A 25,735-nucleotide genomic window follows, 5' to 3' on the forward strand; every position below is an offset into this window, starting at 1 on the left:
GTGACCCTCGGCAGGACCATTTCTCAGAGAACTACTATAGGGCTTGCTCTGTGCGCGCTACCGCGCATTGTGTAACTGTTTAATGGTGTTTGATAGCGGGTAATAAATTCGTAACGCTTACTTTTCTGATCGCACGGGAGTAGATATGTCAAAGTAATACGTTATGGAACGTGTAAGAAAGTGTTCTGCTCAATCGCGATTAACAATAAAAAAAAGTCATGCGAGGCTGAGGGGTTCATGGATCGCTCTCTCTCACGTATTAAATGGCCGCGAATACTTCTTTTCATTATGGCGCAAAGTTACTCGTTGCCGGTGCAATTTCAGCCCATCATATACCGCACCCGGGAAGATCGAGTGCACCACTCTCGCAGTCCATTGAACGCGCAGGATGAACATCCTGGCGCGCTCGCAGTCTTTTGAATTTCCATCCGCGCGCTGCTGTAACGGGGGCGCGAAGAGAAGAAGGTGTGGAGGGTAAATAATCATGGGTCGTTACGCGGGGCAAGATAAAGGACCGCGCCGCTCGTCGTTAGGCTCTATCTTCGGGCGCCGAGATAGATCGACGTAACGTCGCGTCGGGTTTACGCTCGTGCCTCCCCTCGGGCTTCCTACCCTCTCCCTCGCTTTCCCCCTTTCGAATGAAAAATAACACTGCCACCCCCGAGAGATGAGCGCGCGCGCGCGTTGTTCGCTCGCGCGCTGAATTGAAGATCTTGATGGAATGAACGGGTAGAAATTCCATTATACCGAACCCTCGACTGTCCGAACGGCGTTACCTAATGGAGGGAAGCGAGCATTTTATGCGAGATAACGGCCGAAGCGCGTGAAAATTGGCGGACGTATGCGGGATGACGCTTGACAGAGTTGAGAGATGAGCAAAGCTCGTAAGTTACCCGTCGCTTATACATATATGTGTATGTACGAGACGTGAACGCCAGAGTATTCGCACTAATACTACGCTATGCGCGTTCATCGCACTTGGGTACACTCTGGTACACACGGTAGCTACCTGATGATATTCGGATGGAATTGTCGGATTCTTGCACGAAGGTCGAAGATCCCCCAATTACGGATGTAACGGAGGAAAAGGAAGGCACGTCGCTCTCCGCATGCGATACGCACGTATGCCCGCACGACCGAAATCGATTATCGTTTCGCGAACCAATGTAAACGTCGTTGCTTTCAAGGAATTGGCTTTCGTTATTCGAACTCTCTTGTCATTTCTGGCCTTTGATGATGCGTTTCCACGAAGGTCCGTAAGCTATAGGTATATAGGTCCCGTAAAAGCATGATACTCCGCGTATATTTACGTTAGCTCGTTCGATGCACGATGCGAGTGCACATGCTATGCCGTTGAATTTTTCAGGTTCTAAGCAGAAACGAGAAATTCGAAAGAGCGAGAGCGAGCGAGAGAGAGAGAGAGAGAGAGGGGGGAGAAGGAAAAAGAGAGTAGAAGCATAAACTTTTAACGAGATGGGTATTGTGAATTTGAGGCTTTTTATGTTCATGAATATTCATTGAACAAAATCACAAAAAATGTTATTTATTAACCTTCTCTCTCTTCCCTCCCCCTCTCTCTCTCTCTCTCTGTTTGTCTCGATAATGGTTCTCATACGATTATTTATTATTTTACGAACGCATATACATTAAAAAAATAAAAGTGAATGGAGAAAAATATTTTTCATCCTAGATAGATTAATTATTTGTCATGGAAATGTAAAAGCGTATACATAACATCATTGTAAATTCCTGATATTTACGATTAAACTTATTCCACATTGTACCACTTTTTTCTTCAACAGCAAACAAGATGCGAAACAGTAATCGCTAGAGGAAAGAATAACTTTACTGAAAGGCGATATAAATATCGAAGAAGCAGAATATTCTGAACGACCATTGTTCTAACGAATGCATTGTTCGACGGGAATCGAAACGGCACAATTGCAGGCATGATAACTTAGCGCAGGCGGTGCGCCGAAAGTTTTTGCCTGAAAACCGGCGAGGATCGACGGCGGCAGCGGCGAGAAGAGAGTTCAAATCGGTCGGGTCCCGACGACGAGAGACGCGGTAAAAGTTTGACTAGCACCGGCTACGCGCTGAAGAAGGGCGAGGATCCTCCTTCCACAGCAGATGGTGGTGAATTTCTGTTACGTTAGTATTGAAAGAATCGCGAGAGGCTGAGGCGAGGAGACGGCTGGAAAATACCATCCCTCGACCGGATCGTCCCGCGGAATTGCATTGTCGTTAGCGACAGATTCTCGGGCTGCCTCCTGGAAGTACGGGAAATACCCTCTCGAATACCCTTTCTACTCCGTTATACCTTCGATTCTTCCATAAGCGCGCGCTGTCCATGCAGATGGTCCTCCATATTTCTCTTTCACTCGCATGACATTTTCTTTCATTCCTTTTAGTCCGTGAGTCCCGGATAAAAACACCTGACAACTATTTTTACCCAGCTAATCATGTTCACACTGCTTAATACTGATTATTTCGCTCGAGAATGGTGAATTTTTTTAATTTTTTAATAAAACGAGAGAGAACGATATAATGTACATTATTGCGAGATTATTTGCAGATAAAATGGTAATTAATAGTCGACTAAAGTTCGACTAAACTTAAACCGCTCAAGCATGACAATATTGCGAGGACTAACGACGCTTGAACTAATATCGTTTCCTAAGCTGACTAGTGAGAAGGATCATAACCATGCAAACCCCGACCATAAACGACCCTCCAGAACGTGGTCATCTTACAGGGTGTAACGGCGGAGCTGCCGGAGAGCTCCGAAATTAGTGCGCACCACGTCAAATGCAGTTTACAGTGTAAATGGAGTTCGGGATAGGAAATGCATGCTCGATCGATATAGCTGGTGGTCAGTACACTGTACAGGTAAATATAGCCAAATTTCCATTAGAACATTACAGATGGAACTACGCATTACGCGTTACAGTGATTAGAGAAATTGAATTGGGTAAAAGATAATGGAAGAGAACGGGAATGAGATTGCCGTTAAATCGGAATGTTGTGCGACTTTAATAATTAATATTACTCGTACGCTACATGTATTATAAAAAACCGGCTTTTTATAAAATATTTATAATAAATATTTTAAAAGCCGGTATATAAAAATATTTTATAAAATATTTGTAAGCTATTTACAAAATACGACTAATGTGTTATTTATTTTTGCGTGCGCGAGGATGACGAAACATTTCGTATCTTGTTTTAATCTTGCGCGATATGCAGCAGCGGCAACAGTTTTGGCAAAAAATTTTCAAAGGCAGGGGTATATTCGATATAACTCAAAATACCAATATCGTTTTTCAATATATCCGAAATATATCAAGAGAATAAGAGAAGATACCTCGTTATATAAAAAATAACTATGGATTACACAGACCTAAATATAAAATCGAACAGACGTTGTAATGAACAAAAAATACAGATCCTGTCATTTCGAGTGTTTTTGTACCATGTAACGACTGTAACGAAGGACCGTCCACTGTTGACTGCTAAATTCGTGTGACAGGAGCACATGAGATAGATGATAGATGGTTGACAGCCAGTTAAATTCACCAAATTCCACGTTAATTCACCGTACCGCGAGAATGTCAAGTAGATATCCGTTATGCCACAGCAGGAGCGAAATGTGTAACGATAATCAATTGCGACGTTGAATCAAAAGAAGAAAATCTAAAAAAATTTTTTATCTTCAATGTAGAAGTGCGTATAGAATTTAAATTGTATGTTGTATTACCATGCATTTAAATTGGATTCTTTTACGTTCGCATAAAATTGTGAGAAGTTAGTTTCTTCTGACAAATGCGCCAGGATTTTACAAATGCCGGAATTTGTTGTCATTATTAAATTTTCCTCAATTAGCGGCGTAGCTTTATATTGATCTCTTTACGTTTAATGCGCGCGCGCATTAATCTTTACAAGAGAGAGAGAGAGAGAGAGAGAGAGAGAGAATAAACAAAAAAATATTTTATAACACGATTCCTAAAACAGAGATCTCGATTTACGAAAGACATAACATGACTCGTCAAAAAATATTCGGCACGAAATATTTCATCGTGGAAAAAGACAGAATCTAAAACCATCACGAGCTGCGTTCTGAAAATTCTACACGCTGATGGCTGCTGGACAGCCACGAACCCTCCGTACACGCTCTCGCGAGATAACAAACAATCAACTGTGTGCTTAGGATGCTTTCTACCGCCTCGATAGGCGGAATCCGGTGGATTTGTATTTGCATGCTTATCACCGAGTCCGGAGTAGATTGTTCCTGCATGCGCATTTACCGCGCTTCGTGCGATAACGTATAGTGCCTTCCTGCTAAAATTTTGGTGGCAAAGCAGCAAGTGCAGCGGAGGTAAACGTTGTAGCAAAAATTGAATGTCCGCTTGTACTGTTATCGTTAGCATATTTTTGCAATCTCGTAAAATGTCAACTCAAAAATTGCACTCTGATTGCAAGAAATTCTTTAATTCTTCGCGTTTTTTATATACAATACTAACAGATGGCCAAGAATATTTAATAATAAAAAGTCTTAAAATTTGATAATATCCGAATTGCTATTTTTAAGAACACATGAATTATATCACTTTAAATGATAATTAAATTTTTTATGCTACATATACTTGTGTAGTATATAATTTTATATTATAAATACAAACATATCTCTGTAAGTTAAATTATTCCTCGTTATTCGTTTACTACGTTATATCTTGAGTCCTAAAGATCCCTAAAGTTCTTCTGTTGCATCGAATGAAGAAATCATACATGCTACCCATAGCCCATAACCCGTGACTTTGATTCCTATAAATGTGTCAAAGGGTTAACGAATAAATCTCGTTAGTTTCTGATTCATCGCGAATGTGATGATTCATCAACGCTCGACCAATTTCCGATCCATCTTCGTTGCCCCGTACGGCACTCGTATCGTAACAAGGGCCATTAGGTCGACGCACGGCTGGGATTTCGAGGACCGGGCCGGAGTTTTGTACGGTCGCACGGAAAATAGCGCGTGCATTCCACCGTTGATGGAGTGCACTTACGTAAACGTACGCAGGTGCGCCTAATGGCTTCATGTTTACTGCCATAGCCGCAACAATTATGTCGTCTACACATTAATTTTCAAAAACCATGGTACTTACTTATCGCGTTCCGATCGTAGAACGATAATTAATATTCGAATTAAGAATATGAAAAAAAATAAAAGACCGACAAAGAGTCATATTGATATTTAAAGAATGTCGGAAGCAACGGAGATATAGATATCACATAAATAAATGCGAAGAAAACGGTGCGTGATTGCTCGTCTCAATGAGATACGGGTGGAACCTCTCGTTTTCTCGCGACGACACGACATGTGATTACAGGTCGCGGCTGGCATTCCGGATAATATTTGTCGGCGAGATCGGAACTCGCGCAATCAAGTTCCGCAATATCGACGAGCGACCGGGCGGGCGGCGAGGAAACGAGACAATTGACCCGACGGTGGTGGCGGCCGCAAAGTTTGCTCGCCTGCCTCGCGAACGGGCACCACGTTCCATCGCCTATTGTATCAGGCGATTCCCTCCCCCCCCCCCTGCGACGATCGCGGTACCGGGGGAGCGTATTTGAGTTTCGAGCGTGCGCCGTGATAAATTGCCGTGGTAAGAACGGCGTTCTTCGAATTCCGTTCTAATTTTCGCGCGAACGACGACAAACGGCGACGAAATCTGTGGACCGCCGCGGCGCCGCGCGCCGACGAGAAAAGTTCCGCGCGGCATTCGTGATTGATGAAGCGTCAATGAGAATACGACGACGACGCCGCCGGTCGACGCTAACGGCGATTCAATCTCGCCCAGCGATAATAAGGACCGCTCTCGACTTTCGACGATCTGATTTGTATCGCACAGCTATCGATTATCCGCCCGCGGTATTTGTCTCTTGCCCGTGGAGAATAATTATCCGTCGAGATGCGTTAAATAATGGATCGGGAACGAAAATTCGATAGCAAAGAGCCGTTAAAATGTCAAAGACGATATCCATATCCGATATCCGTTGATGAATAATCAGAATTTCGCAACGTGTTCAGTCGTTCTTTTGTTAACTATTTAGTTAAAAAGGTCAAGCGCGTTTAAATTACAAACTAGCTATCTCTTGATATCTACGTCAAGAAGAAATCGATTTTATATATATTTAAACAATATAAAATATACTTTCTCGGGCGACGTTTAAATAATATGAATTAGTTGGTTTTCTTTCATCTACTTATTATATTTACAAAGAGGTAAAAAGTATTATAACAGCTAGGGGTAATCCGTGCCAGATGATTTTAAAAATCTTGAAACTTGATAACTGATATTTTGATGGGCGCATACGATGTTATAAGATATCTCGGTAGCGTCGAATATCATAGCGGGCACATAATGGTGTCCATTATCGTGGCACTCGACCACACGTTCTCCGCTCTACTTCTACGGGAAAAAAGCAGAGAAGACAGGTACACACAATATTTTCAGCAAGATAATAAAATCCCCCTCTGACGAAATAATTTTCGCGAAAAAGAACTGACGATCTCTGAAATTTTCAGCTTTCCACATATACACGAAATGACGTCGAAAGAAAACATGTTGGAAAGTATATATCAGGGAAATGCAAATCGAGAAAGCATAAATATTTATAAGCGAAAGAAAACCTAGGTTGCGTAACAGCGCAGTTACATTTATTAAACGCGAGGCGGCCTCACGAAGAGTGTGCTTCAACTATCGCAATTAGTTTCCCCGCTCGTGCCGTCTGGGTAATTAACTCTTGTAAATGAAAGTTTTATTAACAGCCGCTTCTCTCCCGGATTGCGCCGGTACGAATAACTCATCCGGTATAATAAATGCCCTCCAAACGCGTAAGTACGCTTAAATGTCGAGTCGTTTGAACGTGCCGCGCAACACACGCGCAATGAGAAGTAATACGGCGAATTTAACTGTGGTCGGTCACGAGAATATCGACAGACCGCCTTTGTACGTGTGTATTTCGCTAAAAGTATTGTCCTCGACACATTAAAGCGAAGAAAGTTATACGATGGAAGAAGCGCGTCGTTAATTATCCCTTATATGTAAAAATGTTAACTCCTAATTATCTCGAAATATCATCTAGCATACAGTAATGTATGCAACTTATTTTTATCTTTTTGCTTTTATAATTTCATCATAAGTAGTGTACGAGGTCGCAGTTTTGCATACTCACTACGCATCAGATAAATGATAAAAGATAAAGTCGCAGCGGTTTGCCAACCTCATTAACATAGGATTAACATTCATTATTGGGGTCAGAGTAACTCTGCCATATCACGTTAACTTCCAACGAGCGGTGGTCGCGAGTCAAGTACGAGCATGCACCTATGCTTCATATAGCTTCAAACGATTCGGAATTACTCATTGTCAGTTGGATTCAATTTTGTAAATAGGATGCGTTTTTAGATAAACCGTTTTTACACATATTAAATAGGAAAAGGGCGGAGTATTTGAATAATTTTAATACCCTGCACACCCTGAATAGAAAGCGAATTGAATAAAGTGTAGAGTAACAGAATAGAAGATTTTCGATATACTAAAAATAGATCTTCCCAGAACCCAGTAGAGAGTATCGTTTCTCATAAAGAAGAAAAAACCAGATGAAAAAACCATTCCATTGTGTGATGCGCGATATCTAAATTATTCAGATATGCAGATGCAATTTATTCACACTTGATACCGAAGGAGGAAAAATACCGGTAACCCCGTTAAATTTAAACGTTTCTGTTTCCACAGATTGAAAATCTGCGAACCATCGCGACACGACCGAAGGGCTGGGAGAGCGGGAGACGTGGGTGACGGCAGGCTGACGGGGGAGAGGGGATAAGCACGATCGTAGGTATCGCGAATGTCTGGCACAAACGGCTCGTGAAAACGAGTTGAGAAACTCCCCCTGGGTGCGCGTCGGGGGAGCTTTCGAACCCCCGGCGGGCGTCGACAGCCCGAGGGGGAGAGGGCGCGAGAGACGAGGGTAACGAGGCCCGTAACCGAATTTCCAGATCGTCCGCTTCTCGACGATCCTCCTTCCGGGGACGCGCGTCGTCGAGATCCCATTCTCGCCAAGTGGAGCGAGAGATTATGCATTGAACCGCTCTCCCTTCCTCCCCCCCCCCCGTCCGAGGAGGACGGAGAAGTGCCACTGATTGCCTGAGTTTCGCGTCGGGGCGACGACACGCTTAACGGGGGAGGGAATTGTCGTGTTCGCGGATCACCCGCCGGCGAAAAAAGGGAAACGCGGTCGGAAATCGCGGATAGCGAAAGGAGACCAGCTTTAGACACTGAATAAAAGTTAACTCATCAATTAGAGCGACGCGCTCCTTTAATTTGTGATATTTTTCTTATAATTCTTACTGGTATTTTAAACATAATTTTAGTTCTTAGAGCAAAGCTCCTGAAAGAAGAATTTTAATTATTCCTTTCAAGCCATTCAAAATTAACTTTCTGTGCGGTTAAAAAGCATGTTATAAAAGCATGCAACATGAAACATCATAGAATTCAGAAACTTGCTAGGCTAATTCAATATTCAATCACTGCAAATCCAATGTGTGTTATTTTAACTGAAGCTCTTCTTACACATTTCTTGCCGTTTTAAATCACGTCATTTAACACCGTTGAACGTATTAACTTTTAATTTGATACGATTAAATGTGTTAATTTAACACGCAACAAAACATGTACACCGAGCTTCAGTTAATTAAATGTATGTCATTTTTAGACATTTATTGTAGAAATAACACACTTGGATTTACAGTGATATCGTTACCCTAGCTTAAATTTGTTAAAATTGTGTATGGATATAATTGGATATGACGAGGATACGACGTATCTCCGACGGTTGTTTTCAACTTTCTTGACGCACGGCTGATACTTATTTATCAGAAATTTTGGTGACGACGGACGGTGAGATCGTCGCAAGCCGCTCCGCGCGCAAGTTCTCGACGTCGTCGCTCTACCGTTGTTACAAGATTTTTGGCGTCAGATGGTCGCGTCGCTCGACACTTTTTCAACGTAGTTTCCGAGAACAGCCGGGAGTTTTTCGATATTTTTCAATGCCGTCAACACCATCCCCCTTACCCCCCGTACCCCGGCTCATCCGTGCGCGTGGACGAAGATGAAGTGGCATTCGATGCCCCGAGAACCGAATTATACCGGAAATTCGATGCTCTCAGCACTTTCGTCACGTTGAGCCCTTCGGGGGCAGGGGCAGGGGGAGGGCGGGATGGATGAGGAGAGCGAAACCCCGAAAGTTCGCTGCCGGCAATTAAGGACCGCTCCTCGAACGTCGAGAGTCACCCGATCGGACACCGCGGAAGCCGCAGGCATCCTTAATAAGGATGTTACACGGACAGGCGAACGGAGGCGACACCCCGGAATTCCGTTTAACTCTCTTGCCGCACGTTTTACTTTTACTTCGACTGACCTCGGGCGCGGAATAACGCGCAAAGATAACGGCTCTATCTGTTACAGTAAATTGCGATCTATCATACCCCCAAATCGACCCCAAGCTATCGATCAAACCTACTTAGAACTTGATCCGTTCACTCGTTATATGCGCATCTCAACATCTCGAGTACTCGCAAATCGTCGCGTCGCGTAAAAGAGTCACGGTCGGTCTCGCTCCGCGTGTACTTGGCGCGAAACACTACCGTGTCTCTTAGATAATAGCCCTCGCGCCGAAAAGTACACAGCAATTGTGCATAATGCGAAGCGTACGCTCGGGAAGATGATTATTCGATACAGCGCGGCCGAAGGATTAAACGAATCCGAATTACTTTTATACTAAACAGAGAATAAAACGACGAGTCGGAGAACGGTTAGTTTTGGCCGCGAGGATAAAAACGGCGGGCGACGCGAGCGGCGGGCGAGAAACGGTCGATGAAAGGGGCGCGCGATTTAGGTTCGATTGTTTCCTCTCGACGCGGCAGCCGTCGCTCTTGTACGAGAAAGCTACGAAAATGCTCTTATCGCAAAGAGGATTTTCCTAACACCATTGCATCCGCCAAATCTTCCGTGTCGGACGTACACGAAGGGTAAGCATCTCCCCTCTAATCTTCGCCCCTCCTACCCCACCCTCCCTCGCTTGCACATGCATATCCTCGCACACGCCACCGTGGCATCCGATCTCTCCTCCCGCGGTGCTTTACAGTTTATTCCTTCGCCGATAGAATCCGAAATGAACAGTCGCAGTCTCGGTGCCGTCGGTGGTTTCGTCGGGAGATGGGATGTCCGAAACCTTGCAAAACGACTGATTGTGAGTAACGATGACAAATCATCCCTTCATTTCAAAACGACAGCGAGGATTGTTTGACTTCGAAGTAACATGATTTCCCGCAGTTGAGCCGTCCGCTACTTTTTGCGCCATCAATTCGAGCTATAAATAATGCAAATTTTTAAAAGATATAAATACTATATAGATTTGGTCGTTTTATACTGAAGATATTTACTTGCGCATACGAGGAAAATATCAGGAAATCTCTCATCGCAGACATTCGTTTTAATATTTTAAATTTTCCTATTCAACCTATATAGTTGCTATTATAATGCAACAAGTATAAAACAGTGTAAATATTTGCAATAGAGATCATTTTAAATATATTAAATGTATTCTTATTTTAAATTTTTCCACACGAGGCAATATTTACATAATCAGAATAAATGATGAAATCGTAATGATTGAAATTTTAAATAATTTGTTACATCATTAAATATGCATACATTTATTATAGATGTTGTAACTAAATGAACAACAAAATGCAAGCAAATAATGCCAGCGTAGGGATTTAGCGAATCCCAGCGTTACCGTCCCTGAGTAATCAGGTAAAACGAGATATCGAAGAGGGATTTATTAAACTATATTTGTTTATTAATGAATATTTATTCACACAGTACAATTTCTCTCTGAATATTTTCATCGTATACAGCACAGAGATTCAGCAAAAATTCGCAAATTATCGCCATTTTTGTTTTTGTTTACAATTTAATATCGCAAGGAATAAAATAATATATATACACATATATATATATATATGTGTATATATATATATACAATAGGTAATCCAGAAAATCTGGATAGCTCATAAAATATGGATATAATCGTTATAAAATTGACGAAACCTTGCCTTGATCATCGCTTAATTCCAAATCGATCTCATTTTTATGTAAACTCTTTTATTCACGATAAAATCGGAAATCGGTCATAAGTTCAAATCGCGTTATATAATATCTCTTTCAAATATCCGGAAAAGTATCTCATCGAAATGCAGCGTAGTGCTTTTAATTATAAAGCTTCAATAAAATTCGAAAGGAGAAAAGTCTATTATGTGTGTCATCAGTATATTTAAGTATTATTTAAATTACGGTACCCGTTACTACGGTTTCTTTTTGCAAAGGGGGCGGGAAACTTCTTCTTGACGAACGTCCCACTGATACATCTTCTTATGAAGATGGAACCGATATAACTTTGGGAAAAGGAAAGAGAAAGAAGTTGAAGTTTAAATTTAAATTGAGAGATAGAAGTCGTATGGATCGGGATACACAGAAATAACTCGTAGGAAACCGGTGACGGTGGAGACGAACGAAAGTTTATTATCAGTCGCGAACGGGAGAAAAATTAAACGTTTTAAGATAAAACCGTATACTCAACTATCTTCAAGTAACTCGGTAAAAATGAACTAACTATGAAAAAATACGAGAAAAACAAATATAGAGAGGAGCAATAGAAATTTGAACATGAAAGATAATGATCTTATCCTATCATTAACGTCTATTATTCATCAAGTTTGCTTAAAATTATGCACGCGATATCCAAGATGTTAGCCTAGAGTTTGCATAGCTTCTTTCATTACATTATTACGTTATTTGGCAGAAATAGCGACTCATCTTTTGTTTAACTTTTCTCGAACGTTATATCTTTCATAATTCCGCAGCTCCTAGCATTAAACGTACTTCACTCTTTAAAACTATTAAAAATACCGTCTTAAACTTCACTTTATTTTATATTTGTATACAGTTAATTCTGTTAACAAAATAGAGGATTTTCTTAACAGAATATTATTTTTATCGAATACTGTAAGTTGATAGAGACAATTAAAATAGGCGAAGTATATTCTACAGAACCGATATCAACAACAGTGTGGATCAATATTTTTTGATGGCTCTTTCCGTAACGATGAATGCAATGAAAGTATAGTGCATTTTATCAAACTCGTAGTTTTTTTATATGTTCCAAAGGTTTACTCGGATCAATGATCTTTACAATCGTCATTGCGAAGCACTCCCTATGGAATGCGTCGACATTCGACAATTGATAGCTTTACATTTGCCAATAAAACCACGTGTAAAATTTGTGACGCACTTCTCTTTCATTGTTAACAACAAATTCATGTCGAAGCGTTACACAAACATAAACACTACTGGATGGTCAAATATAACGGGCATACTCCGAAACGATAAACAATATAACAAGTATCTTCAAATATTCCGTTATATTAATAAACTGTTCGATTAATATTTAGACAGGAAGCTCCATTTCATATCATCGAATTTGCATCGTCGTAAATGCGCAGAAACAATAGCCATTAAAATCCAATATCACCAGAATTATGCTGTTTTTAATCTTCGTTCAAAATTCACAATGTCAAAGGTAAATGTCTAACATTATAGCTTAATGTATTTAATCTACAATTTAATTTCACAAACTGTTCGAAGCAGTATACTTCAATTCATTTTCTCGCGATAGATGCATTTTTTCACAGATTTCTTCCAGCAGAATTTCACATTCTCTCTTTCTGGACCCACAACCGCGACAAACGACCCCGCAGCTCGAGACGAGACACGCGTTCCCGAAGCTAAAAACCAAGGGAAAATTATCTCTCGACGCGTAGCCGCGTTACCGAGCTACAGCGCGTTCCCCCTTGACGCGACGGCGACTGTTTTCCGCACCTGTCGGAAAATCCTCTTTTCGCTCGTGCCCGCGTTTTCGGCGTGATGATGAATAAAAGTGCCTGCCTACATACGCTTCGAAAACGCGCGCGACGTGCGCGCATCGCCGACGTTATTAAATTCCTTTCTATATTACGTTTCCTCGGGAAGCGAATATAATCTGGCCGTTCGCCCCCTGCGTCCCCGGCCTCCTCCTTCCGCGTGAACCGGAAGAAAGGGGTTTGCCTTTCGCGCACCAGGTAATAAATATAACCCCCGAACAAATTGCCTCGGCCATTTGACATCGCGCGCGTCGGCCTCGTGCGACGATTTAATAATAATCACGTACAAGAATGCGCATGTAGATTCACCCCCTCCCCCCCCTGCTACTGAATGCGCCCCGTTCAGCTCGGCCCTCGTTACTCGTCCGTCGCATCTATCCCGCCGATGAATGGAAACTTACGTCGCCCGGATATTGGAATTTCCTCGGCGAATTATACTCAGAGTTTAATACCGTCATTTGCACGTTGCTCTCAGAGAGACAAATATTTGGAAATAATAGCTTGCGAGTTGAATTCGTGAATTAATGACGTATTGCAATAACGGAAAGTACAGGGGCACCATACCGCTAATGTAAAAACCTATCTTTTCTATCAAACTTCCTGATTAAAGTATTTTTGACACTTAACAAAACGCGTATTTCTGTTAATTAATTACATTGCGTTTTATCATATTTATAAAATATGAGATCAGAAAATAAGATAATCTCTTTTCATTTGGAATTAACAATCTCTTTTCATCTGGAATTCAATGAGAGTATTGTTCACCTAATATTTTGAAATTATTCTTTCAATTGATTCTTAACTTTCACGTAATTATAATTTTCAAATCAAATATGACGATATCTCATCGTTGTAGCAGACTTGATTTTGAGTTGAACAATAGAGATAATATTCTAACTACACCAACGATCTCGGGATCGATAGTGCATTGGCTTCTGGCACGCCCGAAGTACCCTGATCCTGATGTGCGTACAACTGAAGCGCACGTATACACGCAGCCGTGCACACACACGCACGTAATCGCGTCGTCAATTGGATCCCCACGCTAGAGATGGAATCAAGCTCAATATGTACTCATGAATCTGAATCAATTCAATAGCCAAGTATCGTTGCATTGAAATTGCGTGATATTCGGAAAAATTGCTGTTTCATTTGGCGTATTATACTTACGGAGTACTTCGCTCGCGAGGGGGTGCTCGGTACAATCAAGCTCCTATTGAAACTCAGAACTGGCTATATTCGTGATTTATTAAAAATGTGTTGTAAGTACTTCAAATTTTGTAGAGATTTGTGTTTGTGAAAATAATACTCGAACCTTATTGAACTTGTGTGCATATAAATTATTATAATTATTATTATAAAAGAGAAAATATTATTTTTGGAGAGAGAAGAAAAGAGATTAGTGATGATTACAAAATAATTCGTTTGCGATTATCAAAAGATCCAAAAGTATTGTAGTCCGCAAGTAATTATATCTATAATCATACTTACACAAAACATTTTAACCTACTTTTTATGTACATTATAAATGGTTGGGACATATCTCATTAAAATGCTGTCCAACTTATAAATAAGCTATTTTCTAGGACATTCATATATTAACGTACATTTCCTCTGAAAATTTAATTATTCAAAGCTTAAACTATTTTTCGAAATATTCATAGAAATTCCGATATAATTCATCATATATTTGATTGCAGCCGTTGTTTGCACACAGGCGTTTCAAACACACATACACACACAAAGTGCTATATTGGCGGTAAACAATTATGTTCAACTGGGTGCACTAATTACGTTCGCATTCCGGAGCGCACCGTCATGCGTTTTCAATTGTACGCGAGCACCAATTATCAAGTCGCTTTCGGTAAAATCGGATTTCATCCCTTGAATTTCGTCACGAGCACGAGAGAGCCTCTCTCGTTTCCAACTTCGCGGCGCTACTTCGAACCGGAAGTCCTTTAACATTTCACGATTAATCCCTGACTTCGTTCCCATGTCGAGCCGGAGAGAAAGAAAAATCCCTGCAGTAAATTATTTCTGAATTATTTCAGAATACGTCCGTTCACAGATATCCCCTGAAAGTTTTGGAATCGTCTACGATTCTGCAGAAACAATTCATAAAAGAATCAGCTTTTCTCGAACGATAAAAGTCAGAAACAATCTGAAAGTGATATCAAGTGTACACATGTGTGCCTTTCCTGACTATCAGCGATCACCCTCAAAAGTCGGACCCATGGAAACGACGCGGACCGGGGAGGTTTCCCCGATGAAAAACTGATACTTTTCGGTGACCCCGGGAACATCGTTCGATCTTATTGCCCTCCTCCCCCGCCCGCCCCCGGTATAATCTGCCGCGGACGCGGCCCCGGGGTTGCCACGGACTTGATTGATGGCAGCGTCGGTTCATTCGCCGAGCCTCCTTCCGTCTCTCCCGCAACCAGCGAGAATATCCCCGATACGTCTCTGGCAGGCACGTACTACAATGGTTGCCTCGGTTTCCCAGGCGCGAGAGCGCGGTGACCAAGGTTTCCATGCGAGGGGGGAGAGGGGGGAGGTAGGTAGGAGTGCGACGTGGGGCACCGCTTTTCCATCCGCGGAACAGAGACGGAGAGGGAATCGCAGTCGTGTCGCGTCGAGAGGGTGAGAGGATGCCAGCCGTGCGCAAATTACTTGAGGTTTCCGGCAACTGGCGCTAATTGAATTCCCCGATGAATCGAAGTCTGCATAGGGCGCCCGGGCGGAATATTGGCTCTTTTCAACGGGGCTTTCAATGGACACTTGGACCGACCGACCGACCGACCGGCCGGTCGACCGGTCAGCCGACTGATCGCCCCCGGACCGTGTAGTTCAGCTGGGCCAAAACACTCGATACAGAGAATTAGAAAGCGACAGAGAGATGCGGTTCATTATATTATGCGCTATCTTTTCGCTAAATACGAATTCACGTAACGGCTACGAAAAAAATGTAGTTTCAAATATAATCCAGATATTTCATCGCGTACCTCCACCAAATATTAACGATACAATATATACCCCGCGATGATATTAATAGTATTTGTTTAAAGTACACGAAGCAGCGGCAAGTTGAGTTCCCGTTGCGGAATACGACCTCCGAAAAGCAAAGTAGCAAAAGAGCAAAGGCGCTACGAATTATGCACCCGGGGCGATTAACCGGGCGACGTGACGAGAGACGCGGTACGTCACGACGACGACGTGGCGAACACGCGTCTGCAGCGCGCGAGATAAAGGCCACGGCTCTACAGGGTAGATAATTACCCTGTCTTTTGCTGGTATCCCGTATGCACGCGTTATCAAGGCGTCGGGATAAGGCAGACGGACAGGGGGTTAAGAGAAGGAAACGAGGAGAGGAGAAGAGAGAGAGAGAGAGAGAGAAGGGGAGAGAGAGGGAGGGAGAGCTCTGCGCCCGGCAATTCTTACTCTCTGCGTCTCTCCTTTTTCCGCGCGCCGTCTCAGCCCGGCAGCGCAAATTAAATGACCGCGAAGGCGCTTTGAAGTCGGAGGCTCGCCGTGAGAAGCGAGTAATTTATTCTGGAGTCGCGAGTCGCAACGCGAACAACGACGACCACGTTTCGTTGATTACGGCGCGCCAGACGCGTTAATTCGCGAGCAGCAAAACGCAGCTGGCGGTTTCGCGAGCGAAGATACAAGCGTATATGTTTTTCTTATTGAGACACACGGTGAGAACTTACGCCAGCCATTACGCCACGCACTTTCGTTGCCTTCGCTTTCGAGGCAACGCTGCGATGGGATTCGAGTAACGTTCCTGGCTTTCACACTCTAAAATTTTCCAATTCAACGGAGATTGATTGAACAAATTGTTAAAATAAACGAAAGTTTGATCCGCGACAAAAATTAAACTGTGCAAATATAATAAAATAAATATACAAATAACAGACAGCGTACATTCAAGTGATAACGTTTTCAATGCATATAAAATAACACATTCGTCGAAAAATGGATGCGTGTAGTTTTCGATTTATAATAGTAATAACACCAGTACTGTTTCGGCGGGGATTGTTACTGAAATTGGTTGCCGCGAGCTTTCCAATACCCTCCCAATTTCGTTCCAATATACGATTGCACCTGTAAAATCATTCAGCGAAACAGAAACTTGTCTCGACGAAATACAGGTCGGCGGCGCAGCAACGCGAGGCAATTTTTTAATAAAGTCAGAAATGAAGGCGATAACTTCACGCTTACTCCGCGCGTGTCTACGTTCCTTTTTAAAAACGGGATACGCGCGCTCGGTATGCGCGGTGAGGAAATGAAGTGAGGCCGCGTCGCGCGGATTAACTTCCGACCGCGTTGAATAAATAACCGTTTGTCTACTCTCAAGTATGACCAACGGTCGCATTTCGCGCCGGAATCTCAGCGCGAATTCGTACTCCCAAAAAACGGGGTTAAAACGTAAAATCTCCCACTCGCCGTGGCCCGCTAAAAAAAAAGAGGGATTGTTAATGCCTCGAAATTGGAGCAACCATGACAAAAGTTCCACCGCGCGCGCTACCGGTAATCATGATACACGACGCGCCTGCACTTCTCTTCCATCCTCCTTTTCCCACCCGTTCTTTTTCCTATCTGGCTTTTACATCATGCGATCCTTCGTAAATCCGCGTCGTTCGTCTCGCTGTCGTTTCGCGGAACCGTTCCGAAGACGCGAGCGTCTGCCGGTGCGGCGCATCGATCAGTCGAGCTGCGCGCGAAGAACGCATTGCGTTACACGACGGAATTATATTACGTCGCATCTAATGGTACTGCCGCGGAGTTGGCTGTCTCGGAATCCTAAACAAAATAAGAACATATCCGCATAGATGTAGAATAATGATGATGGAGTTAGATCCATCATCCTTCATCCCAGAATACAGAGACAGAATTAAAATGGAGTGGAATTTCGTTTCGCGAAGATGTTACGTGAGCGAGACAGTGTCGAGACATCAAACATGAAATTTAGCATATGGTAAAGTATAAGAGAAAATGAACTTCTCTCTCTCTCTCTCTCTCTCTCTCTCTCTCTCTCTCTCTCTCTCTCTCTCTCTGTGTCGATAGAAACGCGCGTTTAAACCGCGAGGTGGAAGACGTAACGTGCGAGACGCCGAGATCCGTATCCGTGTCGCGAGATAAATTGCCGAGTTTTGGCGTTAAACGTGCAATTTTTGTAAAGGTAGAGTGCTGTCACGAACTACATTCTGTCTGCGATTCAGTAGAATCAAGGATGCGCGACGCGGCAGTAAGTTTACTGAGAGAGAGAGAGGAAGAGAAAGAGATACGGATCTCTTAAATAACCCCATGTATCTCGCATTCATCCTGCATCAGCTTGCGCAAGTCCCGGCCATTTTTAAGCAGCGACCTCCTCGCCGAGACGCGGATATCCGCCGCCGCGCCAGTGCAGTGGAGTCCGCCTCATTTTTGTTTAAAAGTAATGCGGCGATTTCCCCGCCGGCTTACCTCGGTTTTTCTTTTAACAAAGAGAAACGTCAAGGAAAACTAATAGCGGAGGGATAACGAGCCGAGGATTACCGAGGCTTAATGCCGAGGAAAACGGTACCGTCGGATACATATACCGCCCAAATATGATGGATTACTTCCAGAATTGTATAGCGCGCAATTCAGCGGCGCATCGCGTGCGCTTTATGCGATTCTTCGATAACTGTTCGCGGTAGTTAACACAATCGGATAAGGTGTTTAGCTCTTGATGGAGACAACACAATTATTGATTATTCGGGTCTATAAGTCTTTATTAAAGATAATTTTTTATTTATAATATAGATTTTCGCTACGCTTTGATAGCAGATTTCGTCGTTCAATGTTCGAGAGTAACCGATTTTAATAAATTAAGCCTATGAAAGCAGACAGGAAAATTTTCTTTATCCGCTTAGTTTTCCTGGATTTTACCCGAATACACTAAATTTAAAATGTAATCGTCAACAAGCTTGAGATTAAAAATTTTTAATTAAATTTTACCTTTACGAAGTAATTGCTTTCAAACCCATTTCAGAGCTCATATGTACAAGGATATATTTATAATTTTAAAGCACACTGTACTTCGATAAGTCATTAATAGTGTATGTTAAAACGTTGAAAGTACGATAAACAAAAATACCAATCTACGTTGAACCGACCATTAATAATCTGAATTTTTCGCGTACCGCGAGAGGTAATACAAGTACATTGGAGAGCAGCTTTAACAGTAAACGTGTACGCAATGTGTGCGCGTATTTCGTATCAACAAACATGGAAGCCCTCCAAGAGTTTCGCGCCAATCAAAGAACTTGCGTTCCTCGTTAGCGAAATTTCCAGTGCGCGCTTCGGAATACATCGTCTCTCGTTCGCTAACTGGCGGACCATACACGGAGTCGAACTACTGACAATTTGTGGCTGCTTAGGGATAAGAGGGCTCCAATGCACCGAAGACCTCGCCCAAATTTCACCACACGTGAAACGTTTGTGAGTTCGTAATGAAATAGTGATAGGATCAAAAATTCAAAAATTTAATTCTTAATCTTAACGATCTTTGATAAACAAGATAATTTGTCTCCATAATTTTAAGAGATATGTATCATAAATCAGATATTTTTAAATATATAGGTAACATTCGATAACATTCTATTTTTAACGAAATTGGATATTTTAAAAATCATGTATTTTTTGCGGAAAACTAAGTTCAATTTAATATCTAATTTGAGTAAGATTTTTAATCATTAGAATTGTTAACTATAATTGTAAGATCTTAAAATAATAAAGTTCTTATTTTCGTTTAAATGCGATATTATTAATATCAATAAATCATCTTTTTTTTCTCGCACATATAATTTTCCCAAATATATTTTATAAACTTTAATTTTAAGTAATTTTGCTTACAAGTGAATGATTTTAGTCTTGCTATGTTGTACCGTAAAAAATATTTAACGAAATCCAACCGTCACAAATTGAGACTGACGTGTCGCAGTATCGCGTATAGGATTGTAAAATTGTAAATCGTAAATAAAATTATCGTAATGCGTTACACGAGCGAGGAAACAGACGGAAAGCGGGTACAGAGGAGCCGGAGGGAAAAGTGAGAATGAACGAGATGTGATTGAGGCGGAGGATCGAGCATGCGATCGAGCGGAGGCGAATGCCGCGCGTATTATTGAACGCGGGATGCACTCCTATCCGGTAATACGCTCCGTCGCATCCGGCGTTATCGGAAACTCGTTGCTCTGCCTCGTCGGAGCCGTATTTAACGGTTGGACCGTGAACGAGTCGCGACGCGCTCGGAAATAGCGGACAACGGCGACGACACGGAGAGTGATGGCCAAAGAGGGGACGAGAGAGGGGGAGGGAGTTCCTTCGACGTACGCGCTAACGAGTAAAGCCACGTAACTAGCGAGCGCATTGTCGCGTTTGAACGCACAAGGCGCGGTTGGTTGAATGCATTTGTCGTCGTCGCGTCGTCGACGAGCCGACGCGACGCGACGCAACGACCCTCTCGATGGCGATGGATGGAATTGCTGACGTGCTTTTTCAACGCGCTTTTACATCCCCTTTGAATCGCATCTAGTTCTTTCATAGCTTTGCCCTCGGATTTGTTCGATTTTATAATTGCAAAGCAAGACAATAGAATCGTGTTGCGCGTTGTCACTTTTCGCTCATCCGACATCCCTTTAGATCTATATATGCATTTAATCCTGAATTGTGCTCTCTCTCTCTCTCTCTTTCTCTCTCTCTTTCTCTACGAAATTCTATTGCGATCTATTGTAGCGTAAATTCCCATAAACGGCTTAAAATAGATCACACGTAAATCCCGTATTCATCGTCAATATATCGCTGCATTAACCTTATTTTTTTCTCTTGACGAATCAGAAAAATAGAGTTACGTAAAATTAATTCCCATTTATCATGTAACGATCGGATCGTTCGGAAACGACAGTTCGCGCAGAATCAACGTCGGAGCGGAGAGATCGGGGCGAAAAAAAAAAGATAACAGATCCGGAGAAAATGATCGAACTCGATCGAAAGCGCAGAGCAGTCTCGTCCGTGGAGTACATCGAACAGACGCGCTGAATGATTAATGCACTCGGGCAAATACTTTCAGCGCATGAGGTTTGCCGTGCAGCAGTTACGCCACTGCACCATCGCCGCGCCGCTGTCTGCTCGCTGCCGTTGCCGCTGCCGTTGCCGTTGCCGTTTCCGTTGCACGCGATGCACTCGGGCGCGCCATTAGGACACGATTGATCACGTGTATTTGTAACTGCTCAAACGTTACCCGCCGCGAGTGATCAATCGTGCAACCAACCCTTCGACAGGACCGACCGACCGACCGACCGGTCGAATTCCGAAGTACCCTACTACTCGCGACTCTCGCCCCAGCAGTCAATGATCTTCTTGAGCGGCGATGCGGAAACTGCGGAACACCCTGAGAAGAGGGTCGTGCGAGGGAATTTCCAGAGCCGAGCTCTGAAGAGCTTTATCTTCTCTTTCTCGAGCGTGAGAAAGAAAGAGAGGATAATAAATTTCCCGGTATCTACGAAAATCAATGGAAAATAGCGCCATAAGCATTAATAACAAATGACTAATTTTGTTAAAGTTCAGTCAAAGAAGATGCGAGCTATAAAGAGATTTTGTGAACAACCTTAAAACGATATTGATATCTTCAAAAAACTATACAGACTATATCGAAAAAGTTGGCTCTCTAAAATACGACGGCATTTTTAAATAAATTTCGAGGTAAAATGTCTGTCTTTGGAAAATAAGATGTTAATTAAGCACAGAGATATAATTACAAATAAAATAAATTATGTTTCACAGACATATTAATATAAGAGAAATAAAAATCTATTACTCTTTATATATTTTCGATAAATTTATTTTAATATATCGTCAGGATTTTTTTAGTAAATACGAGGCTGTTGCACAGTTTCCGAAATAATTAGAATATTATTGTTTTCCGATAATGCCGGCAGTATTTGTGAGATGGTTCTCTCGGGATTTACTGAATGCGTAACAATACGCGTGCTCGAAATTTTTTAAAGCTGCGAACGGTATTACTATCGATCGAATGTTTTTTGATGCGAAAGAAAGCGTTTTAACGCGAAGGAAAATGTTCCGACGCACAACAAGATTCCATATATGTCGCTGGAAACATAATTCTCGAGGGACGACATATCTCGCTTCGGCACGTTCGACCGTTTCCTCCTTGCAAACGCGTTTAACATATAAATTATCGGGTTGTCGCCTCACGAGCGATCACGTAAAAGTCTCGCCGCTGACGAACCTACCGACTCGCAAGAATCGACATGGAAATGGCGGCACGGTTAATAAGCAATGAAAAATAATGCCTTAAAAATGCGAGGGTGATATGCGCGAATAATAAATATCTGGCCGCTGTAACCGAGAGTAAAACACGAGGGACAGGAAGAAAGTAGGTGGCAACAGATTTACGACAAGCAGCTTTAAGTGAAGAAGAAAAGAGGGAAGAGGTAGAAGGAAAAAATATAGAGAGAGAGGGAATGTGAAAGAGAGAAAAGGAATAGAGAAAGTGGAGGGGAGAATGCATAGAGAAAAAAAGGGGGAAAAGTTATAAGAAGAGAATATGAGAGAAAGAGACAGAGAAAGTAAATGAGTGAAGAACTGAATGAACAAATATTGAGTACATTATATCTTCAAAATGAGGGCAAAAGAATAAAACAGGATTATTTGTATCACGAAATATTTCTCCAAAAGACTGAACCCTACAAGAGTAAGATGAATTACACTAAAATATATTAACGACTAGACATTTAATTAAGGAAAAAGAAACTAGCAAAAATGAAAGGGAAGAAGCGAGCAACATGTAATAAAGTAAATTTTAATATGCAGAAATTGAGCAAACGAACTGAAAATGACTGCAAGACACAGGAACGTCAAACTTTCGCGAAACTGGCGAAATAAGCAATATAGTGGTTTGCTGCATTACTTGCCATCAACGTTAATCGCTATATGTATGCACATACACACACACATACACGTATATGTATATATATAACTCTACGTTACATTTTTATTTATAAAGTTATATTGTATATACATATATAACTTTGGGTTATATATTTGTAACTTAGAGAAAGAGAGAAACGATGTTAGAAGAAGATGAAGAGGCGTTAGAAGGGAAAAGCTTCGCTCGCTTCCTCCAAGAGAAACCATTTCTCGACTTCGCCAAGATACGGTGATGAGGGGAGCTGAGTTGCGCGGGCGGTGCGGAAGAGGAAAAAGGCGAGAGCAGATGGAAACGAGAGAATAAGGGAGAGCGAAAGAGAGGACGAAGGGTAGAGCGGGAAGAGGCAGCTCGCTAGAAGCTTCCTGTTCCCCGCCGGAAGGAGGAAACGCCTTTCCTCCATTCTTGCACCCCGTCTCTCCCCCACGTGCGCTACCTAACCATCTTCTCATGCCTTCTCGTATCACTAAGGTACCCGGTACTTCGGTCTCGTTCACGACAACGAGATATTTAAACAGTCGTTCCTTGGCTCGAGTGCAACTCTCGCAATGTGATTTAATATAATGTATATCTTACGCATAACAAATAACGCTTTTCTCGTATAAACACATATTTTCTAATTCTTTTTATCACGCAAATAAATTTTATCGCAACCGAAAAAAAAGAAGTGTCCTCATAAAAGATTGACAACATATATAAGGTTGTCGTAAAAATTACTTATTCATAAAAATAAGTCCCTTTTTTTCGGACGTGTTTCTAGAGATATCGCGATATTCTACCGAGCTTCGCGCAAACCCCCATTCTACTCCGGCCACATTTCGCTCTCAGAATTCAAACGTGCACGAGTAGTAAAGCGACGGGTAGGATGCTATAACTCCCGCGTTCCCGAGACGGTCGACGAGACTTCTGAAACGGCCTAAGAGGAATCAAATAAAATTCTCCTCAGCTACGAGAGGAAGAGCATCGTCGTCGTCTGGCGCATGGTTATGGAGCGCCGTGCACGTGCCTCGACGAGAACGCGAAACGGAACGTCGCCATCCGCGTAACACGATCTACAGATCGCGCGACGCGCGACGTGCGACTGAATAAATTCGGCAAAGAGAACACGCGCGTGGGACGTCACACAGACGCGCGCAGAAGACAGACTTACCCGTGCAAGTGGCCAAGAGACAAATCGCCAGCAGAACCGCTCGCTTCCTGGGCAACCTGCAAGCAGAGGAGGAGAACGGTGATTATTGATTGAGCCCTCTAGGCCAATCGAGAGACGAATCGAGAGAAGGGTAACGCTCGACTTCGAACTCGGCGGCTATCAGACTTGCGATTAGACAGATTAATCTCGCGTCATGCTCCACGCACACGCTGGAACGCTTAATTAATTGCGCATTTGTGGCTTTCACGCGCGGATCTCTTGCTCAAAATATACCTGCCTGCTCGCAGATGTTATAGAGTTCGAGCGTTACTCCTCTGAAACCGTCGACTTTCAATTCTTACTACTAAAACACTTTGCGTTCTTAATCTATATGTTATTGCAGAGAAGGATGAAGAAACAGCAATACATTTCAATTTTTACTGTATATCAATAAATAAATTATATGAAAAAAAAAAAAATATTTTATATTATTCATTATTTATAACCTGTAAATTTGATAGGCAATTAACGCAATTATTTCAGCAATTATTTGGAAAGCTCCAATTAATATTATATCAATATCCAGTTGTTGATGATCGCTCGCAACAAAATAAAAAATATAACAATAACGTGCTTCAATTTGCTATACGCAAAATGTACGCATATTCGTATTAATGGTTTTCAGGAGTGATACGATAAGCGAATCAATCGACGAATAGATGAATAGATAACCGCATTAAACGGATTATATTCCGTTGGAATATCTCGGCCTGTGCGCCGATCCAATAACAGGTATCGCGTTTGCAACTGCAAGTTAAAAATAAAATCCCAACAATCCCGACTGACATTACAGAGACGAGATACGGCATCGTGTCGGCATTAAATTTCGTTCCGTAAGTGACGTATTTTTAAAACGTGGCATTCACAATTTTTCATTGGGTTATAAATATCGGCTGTGTGCTTGTTTCTAACTGACGAAACTCGGTTATCCACCGGCGGGATTGCCCGTGCTTAAATAAAGTTATGCAACGACACGGACACGATTGTAAATTTGGCTGGAAACTTTAATGAAATTGGGTCGAAACGACGGCAGAATAATCTCAGGGTTGAAATTGCTGCCAAAATGATCACAAATACGGGGGGTATTGTCATGACAAGCGCATATACATCGCGGTAATTATGCGTTGTCAACTTTCATTCTGCAATTAAACTGCTGTATTTGTTTAAAAAGGTAAAATAATGAAGTGACAAAACAAATATTACAAAGACGTATCTAAATAAAGCGCAAGAGCTTTTCTTGAAATCAAGTCTCCGAGAATTACGATTTAAGTTTCATATTAAAACCATTCGCCTATAGTATTTGATTATTAAACTACTCTATTCTCTCTTCTTGCAAAATGTAGGTCTACAACAAAGCGATGAATATTCAACGGTATAACGGAACAATAAAGTAATGAATATTTAGCAAGAAATAAGTACAGACTGAAAGTTGCCGCTTGAGTTCTCAAAACATCGAGCAGGACTAGACTATACAAGATGTTTTTGAGAGAGAGAGAGAGAGAGAGAGAGAGAGAGAGAGAGAGAGAGAGAG

General features: G+C 42.1%; 1 protein-coding gene across 1 annotated transcript in view; it reads right to left on the minus strand.

Annotated features, from left to right (window-relative positions):
* The window catches only part of LOC112466430 (cadherin-87A), a 197,593-nt gene that overhangs the window by 71,802 nt on the left and 100,056 nt on the right, over positions 1-25,735 (minus strand). Inside the window, exon 4 of the mRNA XM_025034519.1 lies at positions 24,166-24,221. Coding sequence (XP_024890287.1) covers positions 24,166-24,221 — 56 coding nt within the window. The remainder of the gene's footprint in view (positions 1-24,165; positions 24,222-25,735) is intronic.

This window comes from Temnothorax curvispinosus, unplaced genomic scaffold, assembly GCF_003070985.1.
Source record: "Temnothorax curvispinosus isolate PA1 unplaced genomic scaffold, ASM307098v1 QBEX01016179.1, whole genome shotgun sequence".
Taxonomy (NCBI): domain Eukaryota; kingdom Metazoa; phylum Arthropoda; class Insecta; order Hymenoptera; family Formicidae; genus Temnothorax; species Temnothorax curvispinosus.